Source organism: Xiphias gladius, chromosome 8 (genome assembly GCF_016859285.1).
Source record: "Xiphias gladius isolate SHS-SW01 ecotype Sanya breed wild chromosome 8, ASM1685928v1, whole genome shotgun sequence".
NCBI lineage: Eukaryota > Metazoa > Chordata > Actinopteri > Istiophoriformes > Xiphiidae > Xiphias > Xiphias gladius.
Genome location: NC_053407.1, coordinates 9,712,228 through 9,720,356, shown reverse-complemented (window position 1 = coordinate 9,720,356; position 8,129 = coordinate 9,712,228). Strand labels below are relative to the sequence as shown.

Here is an 8,129-nt window from a genome sequence, read left to right as displayed (position 1 = left end):
GTGTAAAATACCAATGCAGAGAAAGTTAACAGTAATGATTTAGATAAGTATCTGACGGCTTTTTAAGTGTGACTTTTTTCTGGAGGTAAAGCTTCTTCAGATTTAAAATAAAAGTTCTATGTTTCAGAGGCAATACTATGAAAAGACTCCGGATTGCTCACATAGGGAGCAAGGGAACAGCTTTGTTTGACAGTGGAAACTTCCAACTCTTGTATAGTTTGCACAGCTGATTACAGTCTCAGGCTCAGTCACTTAAAATGTATAGTGTAGGCTCAAAGGAAATGTTGTGTGAAAAGATAAGAAGTAGACCTAACAAGGCTGGAATTTCAGGTACAAACACACATACTGTACTCACTCTTCAAAGACACTGTTGGCTCCGAGGCTCTCCATTAGCATCCAGAAGTGTTTCTCCTCCTCATCTTCATATCCTTTTGCCAGGCTCTCCTCCCAGTGGGTCTGGTACAGGACCTCTGGCGGACCCTTACAGGGGTTTTCGTCCCCCATGCCTTCCTCTACAGAAATCTTCTGACCGAATAAAAACTCACCTAGAAAAATCATAAGCACAGCTGCACAATCGAAACCTCAGACTACCCCTTACTGATCACACTACAAGCATTGTTACAAGCAGAAACAGACTACAAACGTACTAAAGCCTGAGGAGAACTCATCGAGGGTAAGGTATCCATTGCCGTCAGAATCAAGGGTATTGAATACGTTCTCCATCTCCGCTGCACTGAGAGGGAGCTCGCCGTTCAGTCTCTGTTTAACAAGGCACAAAACACAGCTGCTATTGGCAAGAACGAAGCCTCAAGAAAATTACCTATACTTGAGACTTACAAAGACAGTCATTTGTGCAGTGGCGATCATGTGCTGTGGAGCAGTTTGTTGTAGTCCCCTGCCAGTCTAAATTCTAGTAAATTATCTCTAATAACATGGGATGTGAGTTATATTCCACATAACCTTTTTTTAATTCTACTTTTAACCAGAAAATGATTAATGCACATATATTCTTTTCAGCAACACAGTGCTTCATACTCAGACAGTTTAACACATTAACACCTGGGGTCTTCCCAGTGTAGTTTGTCTTCAGTGACTGACCACTAGGCAGCTCCACTGGAGCAGATGTTGGCTCAAGTGAGCCCTTGAACAAAAGTACATAGGTAGAGATTGTACTCGAGGGAGGAGTGACAGCTGCTCATCACGTAAGGGGTTAGTCCAATATGTAAACCTCCCAAAAAAACCTTTTGACAGTAACTGCTGGACCATTTACAAGAAAGTCAACACAGCCACACCTCTGTAAGCAGCTTGGTTTTTATTCTGTGTTTACACTGCTGCAAATGTTTACTGAGGCCACCCATACAATCCAGGGGAGGGGCAGGATAGGATAGCATCAGTGTAGGACATCAGCTGTTCTTGTAAAATGTGTTATCTGGGCAGAACATATCCTTTATGTCAGCAAACTGCAGAATTGTAAAGCTTGTCTTTTTGTGGTCATGGTGTGAAACATGCTTTAAGCTGTGGAAATCCAGTGAAAGTATTATAACAGAAAATACTGTTTCAAAAAATGTACGAAGTACCACTTATTTAGCTCATCTAAAAACCTTTGCCGATGTATGGGAAGTGTAAAACAAATAACTAACAAGTGCTGGTTTTATGTACAGTTTGTACTCTTCAGTACAAGCGTACCTGGATCACTGTCCTGCTCGCCATCTAATTTCTAATCCAGTATCATAAACACCAGATCAAAGCCTCCCCTCTATGTTTTTATGCTCCTCGGAACAAGAGCCTACAAGTGCCTCATCAAAGGATCAGCGACAGCAGGGATGAATATCCGAGGCACCCGTGGATCTGCACAACAATGTGAATGGAGGAGTTGCATGACAAAGCATCCGCATGGCTCGCTTTGCCTCAGTGTCTTTTATGCCGCTTTGAATAAGGTGCACATGTCCTATTCGTGTCCTGTTCAGAATCATTAATGAGTGCACAAACCTTCCCTGCATTGTATGCCCATTCTGTACAAACGAGTTGGTATCTCTAAAATTTATGAAAATGTGAATACAATGCCCTGTACACTGTGGATTCTAAAAATCAATACTGATACTTTGTCGATTATGTTTCCACAAGTTATTAAAGTTAGTAAAAATGTGTTTCTATGACTTTCCATGTAGTATGCCTCTATATGTAACCTCCGCTAACATAAAATCAAAAAGTTCCCTTATTTTAATTACTTATATACAACAAAGATCAGTCCTCACACTATTTTAAAGACATTAGAGCTTAATGGGCCCACAGCACTCATCCTTGTATCAGCAACCTCACCTGCATGTCACGTCGGGTGATGAAGCCCTTGTTCTCAATGTCACACATCTGGAAGAACTCGTGGGTTTTCTCCAGGACAGTGTTTTGTTCCACGGCCCCATTTTCACATTTCCCCTCCTCTTTGCTGCTTCCTTGCCTTTGCCATGCAGTCCGGGCCACCGCGGTGGTTGTGGTATTGGTGATGGCACAAGGAGGAGTAAAAGCTGCCATGGTATTTGTGAGTCTGTTGATATAAGAATGTTTTCCGTGTCCTTCACATGAGCCACATACAAACAGAGGTGTGGAGCAAAGAGATCCTGGAGAAGTCGAGCTTCAGGCTGCTGTAGATCAGAGGCTTTCACCAATGTCACAGATTGTCATCTCTTAGCAACCACCTCTTTAATTAGTCGATGAAACCTAGGAGAGAGACAAGAGCAGAGATTTCAGTTTAAATAAGTACAGCCCCTTGCCATTTGAATATAGTTAATGACAACATTCTAAATGTATGTACTGCATCAAAAACATGTTATTGTACAAGTCTATAAAAGACAGCACTGTTTAAACGTAATAAATCGGGAAGAGTTGAAAAAAGAATATAGCACCACTGTCTCTAGCACACTAAGAACTCAATAACACATATGCATTAAAAGAACAAACTTAGGAGAATCTGAGCAGTACATGTGTGCTTAAGAAGGGCACGTTAATACACTAGTAATTATACATTCACAGTAAAAAAAAAAACTGACAGCGATCACAGAAATTATCTGTCTGATTTAGATATAGTTATAGATATAGATGCAGTATTAAACATGGCCCACTGTGTGTTGCTGTGGACCCAAAACAACTTCTGCTCTTCTACTTCACTTCAGGTACAACCCTTGTTGAGACTAATGTCTCCTGACAAGTAAAAAGTAAACCCAAAATTGAAAAGAAAGTTGTGGTATTACGCGGTGGATCCTGTCTGCCTGGCAGTATTGACTGATATAACTCACTTAGTGGTCATGCAGACTAGAGTTCTTTGTGCACTGGTTTGGAAGGCTGCTTCCTGGAAGCTGCTGTGCACCATGAGTTGGCTCAGTCAATTCATGAACAAGACCATCTGACAGTGTGTGTGCGTCGACCCATGTAAATGTAGATGTGTGGGTAAGGTATAAAACAAATAGACAGCAAAAATAGTGACATATATGTGGGCAGTTAGAAGGACAGATGAGAATACAGGGTCAGGGACATTATACACAAACACACAGACTATAAGCCATTCTGACTCTAGTACTGGTACAAGTATAACTTAAATTTTTGCACACAAAGTTAACTGAAGCATTTTAATTAATACATTTAATCTAAATTTCATTTAATGCCTGTATCTCCAGTTTCTATAAAGCTATATTGGACCTTAATAATAACAACATTATTCGTCTCAACATTTGTACAAAGCAGCATGGTCTTTATGAAATATGTGCTATTTCTAAATATGTAATGCCTGTCTATGTAATGTAGAGCCTGAACATTGTGCAAGATTTTACAAGCATGATAAACCTCACGAGGAAAGTTACCAACCAACAGTAAGCAACAGACAAAATTTAAGCAAGAACTTTGGGGGGGGGGGTAAAAAAGGGAACTATTACTATTCAATACTATAGAGTATTGAAGTGTTTTTGTACTCAGACACATGGTAATACATAATATTGTCTAATCTTTAGAGACTGTTCCATTGGCCAGAGGCCACAGAAGAGTTTATGGCTCCTTTGTTAAAACTTGGTCAAGTTTGTTGAGACAGGTGGCCAGTGACCTAAGATTAGAGTAGAAGGATATCTGACAAGAAAAACATTCGGATTGTGTTTGCCGGGATACTGGCTTCCACACAGACACTCCAACTGAAAGACATTTGTCCAGAGACCACACCTGGCACATGATTTAACACTAAACTCTCCGTGCTTAAGTGTAAAGATAGAACTCATTCACACACTTGGTCTAACTCAACTAAACTGCAGTCAAATATAAGTTTGGGGAATAAAATAATATTTGCACTGAAACAAAACAATTTGTCATTTTCCAAAGATGTGCGATTAAATGCTGGAGCTTACTGCTTTGCATAGAGTTACCTTATCTGTTTTAGGGTTTGACCTAAACAGCTGTTAGGGCTACAGCAGTTACTACTGGCGAGGCAAAATAAGTTAGAAGAGAAACTCAAACTGTGTTTAAAGCGACACAAATTGATGGAGCGGTGTGTTGGCTGATAGACAGTGAGCTTACATTTCTAAATAGTCATGGCATTCAGCAAGCTATACACAAATGAGGTACAATCTGTTCGACAGACCACACAGTGCTCATAAGCTCCATTTTAAGTAGACAGTGACATTGTGATCAGGAATAGAGAAACAAACGGTTTTGTGGTCCATAGCTGTGACTACAGCAACATGGGTTTGGTTTATACTGTCCCTGACAAAAATGACAAAACTACTGAGTACAAGTTAGCTGTAAAAACTCTTTTGGCCATATTGCATTATTTATTTCCGAATAATAACCATTGTTTATAGGTTTGCCCAGATGAAAATTGGTTTTAAGTGTCTATAATGACAAATTACAGGGCTATTCAGAAAGAAACACCTTGAAAGGCTTTGTAACATCCTGCCAATTTTGTTTCAAAAAACTACAGTGATAGAGCTGCTGTGACACCTGTCTCTTGAACCCCACCTTTAGTAACAAAGTCATGTTTTGTGTTCATGCTGTTGCACACTTTTTAATTACACTGTATTGCATTTTTTGGACGATTCCCAAATTCAGTGGGTCATCCAGCTGTCCGCCTGTTGTCAAATGGCGCAAGCTCTTCGTAGCGCTGTGCGCTGCAATATCGGATTGTTCAGTTAAGAAATATCCAACCCAGCACCACAAATCTGTCGAGAAATGGTGTTCAGGGGGTATTAAGTATTACCCAAATATTTATCCGACTACACATCCGTCTGGCGCGCTGAAGGTATTTCAGGTATAACGAGTCAAGTCGCCAAATTACAATCTACCCCATTTCCTGGAGAGAGGTCCCGGCCATTTTTCACACATGACGAAAATCATCAGTCATCTGCAGTTACCAGGGCACAAACTCTGAAAAACTGCAATTTGCCAAACAAACGTGAAGTTTCACCTGTCAGGTATTTCACAGTTACAACAGAAATGTCATAAAAAATGAAGCAACAAACGCCTGCAATATGTAAACATGATGTCGAAGGAATCGGAGAGGCTTGTGAAAAGCAAAACAATAGCCAGATAAGAGCAACAGGTTGCAGTTTCACAAAACACGTGTTACGAGATAAAACGTTCACTTCCTTCCCGATAAGTATACTTTATTTTAGCGTGAAACGTCCTGCGACAGACAAAGCCTGCCTGGCATGGTGGTAATTAACATCTTTACATAACCCAAGAGTTAACGTTAGCCAGAGAGGACTTCCCTAAAACACCCGGTAGACCAGCAGTTGTAACGTCAGGCTAACGGCGACGGCAAAGAGCAGACCGTCAGCTTAAGGACGCTAAAGTGCTCACTGCTGTAGCCAGCGGACCGGTGGGGAACAAAAGTTAGCTACATACCGGTGAATGAAAAGTGAAATTCAGCTTGGAGGAATTCATTTACTTGCTCTGTATCGGCCTTATCCGCTTTGAGTGAAGTTCACTGTTTACAAGTGTCAACTGGTGAGAGTGCAGGAATTTGACTAAGCACCGAAGGAGCAAACCTGGAGGGAGGGACTTCGACAAATTCATCGCCGGTAACCATAGCAACGCTAACAAGGAAGTCTACATGCAGCAAGCCAGAAGATTCCTTTCCCCACTTTCTTTCTTTCTTTCTTTCTTTTTTCTCCTTTGTCAGAAAAGACAATTTTTCAGCGGCAAATTTCCTCAATCACCAGACATGGAAAAAAGATATGGTTTCTTTTGTACAAATTTAAACATATTCATCTCAGAACTCAAACTTAATTGGCCATATGTAGTTCTTTGTGTGAGAGAAGCGCCAGATTAAATGTGGTATTGTTTCATTAAAAAAATCACACTCGATGTTTTTAGATTTCCTCATATTTTACTTCTATTGAAAGCCTTGAATGATTTTTTTTTTTTTTTTTTATCTCTGTTAGTAACGTACGCTGAAATAACCAACACTAATTTCAACACAGCCTACAGTATAGTGATTGAGTTGTTCCAGCCGAAGACAACAGAATGTGGTCATGTGGATAGAGCTGCTGGTGGAAAGTGAAAAAGAGCATTTGCCTGCAATGAAATCATATGCATACAGAGAAATACAGTGCTGGTGTTGTACAATATTGTACACTACGTACTGTTCACTGGCAAGTAGGAATAATGTAGGAAAATTATTTTTGATAGGTCTGGATATACAAACGTAGCAAACATATAAACAGTAGTCAAAGCCCATGCACTTCTATAAGCACAAAGCACTTCTTCCACCAAAACAGTGGTGGAAGTAAAAGTAACTCTTGACATTTTGGCATGTCATTGCAGGAAACCAGAAGTGGTGCCAGTTACATAAACAATGACTTGGTTCGATTTAGGTGTGATCCACGTCCATGAGTTTAGCCTCTACAATAGACCCTTTTCACAGGTGACATTTTGACTTGTCGTAGCAGGAAAGGCACAAGTGGGACTAATAACATTAATGACGGCTGAGTCCCATCAAGTGTCCCAGCAAACCATCCCAGTGTGTGAGAACGCCCAATTTTATTACCTGAAATACAGATGTATAATCAGGAAAATGTACCTAATGTTTCAAAAGTAAAAGCATTCATTGGCCTTTTTCACAAAGGACATTTTGCCATGTTGCAGTGGGAAAAGTCACAGGTGTAAATAATAAAATGGATGATATTTGAACTACATTAAGCTGCTTAAGTTTCAGGGACATCGTATTTTTCATGTTGGGTCATTGTCACACTGGATTTACTGGGACACTTGAACACAACGGAGTGGTTACTTGAGTCGTTCCATTCAACTGCATTAACTCTACAGCTGTAGTTTTCACAAAAAAACATGATGAGAATATGATACACTGTTATAGATTAAACTAACCAACAGAAGTTTACAAAGTAGGTAAGAGTTGCTCCGCCTTGACGATCTACCATAGTAAAATGTTACTTAAGCATTAATGCAACAGCAATAAAAATAATTCATTATAATATCAGCTTACCTTTGATGCCAAGTACATTTTTCTGATAATACGTTTTCAAAGCAGGATTTTAACTTGTAGAGGAGTGTTTTTACAGTGTAGTATTACGATTTTTCCTAAGTAAGGAATCTGAAAACTTCCTCCACCACTGAGAGTAGTGACTGTTGTTTTCAAATGCATGCAGTGAACTAAAAAGTAGAACGTTTAGTCTACCTCTGAAATGTAGTTGTCCATATAATACTTATTAAAATCACAGCAGAAGAACCAATAATAATTATTATTATTTTATACCGCCTTAATGCAAGTACTAAGCCAACTAATCAAGAATATGAAATTCAAACTATTTTTAGTTTGAGTTCCTCTGTATTAATCTTTACCTGTTTGAGAGAAACTAAATTTCACATTATAAAAACTACAGAAACTAATCAGTAAGGTAAAGGTTCAGTTTTAAATACTGTAAGACAAGGCAAAACTATTGACAATTAATTGCTGTGCAGTTGTAGTACCAATGAGCCTCAGATGGGGGCAGTATAGGACCTCCTATGGATTCATCAAAATAAACGAATAGCATTTCAATACTAGTTTTCCCATCATCATAAAACAGGGAACTTATGTTTAATCAGCTGCTTTTATAGAAGTTATTATTATACTTATTGACCTTTCAACATACTCT

At 39.3% G+C, this 8,129-nt stretch overlaps 1 protein-coding gene across 2 annotated transcripts in view; it reads right to left on the bottom strand.

Annotated features, from left to right (window-relative positions):
• cracr2aa (calcium release activated channel regulator 2Aa) overlaps positions 1–6,042 on the bottom strand; it is a 17,809-nt gene extending 11,767 nt beyond the window's left edge. Inside the window, exons 1-4 of one of the 2 annotated variants that reach the window (XM_040134197.1) lie at positions 5,878–6,042; positions 2,320–2,715; positions 648–759; positions 356–545 (exon numbers count right to left, since the gene is read on the bottom strand). In XM_040134197.1, coding sequence (XP_039990131.1) covers positions 356–545; positions 648–759; positions 2,320–2,529 — 512 coding nt within the window. In that variant the 5' untranslated portion in view covers positions 2,530–2,715; positions 5,878–6,042. Of the gene's footprint in view, positions 1–355; positions 546–647; positions 760–2,319; positions 2,716–5,877 lie in introns of those variants that run through there. The other variant, XM_040134198.1, reaches the window with a different exon arrangement.
• Between the last annotated feature and the right edge of the window lie 2,087 nt (positions 6,043–8,129).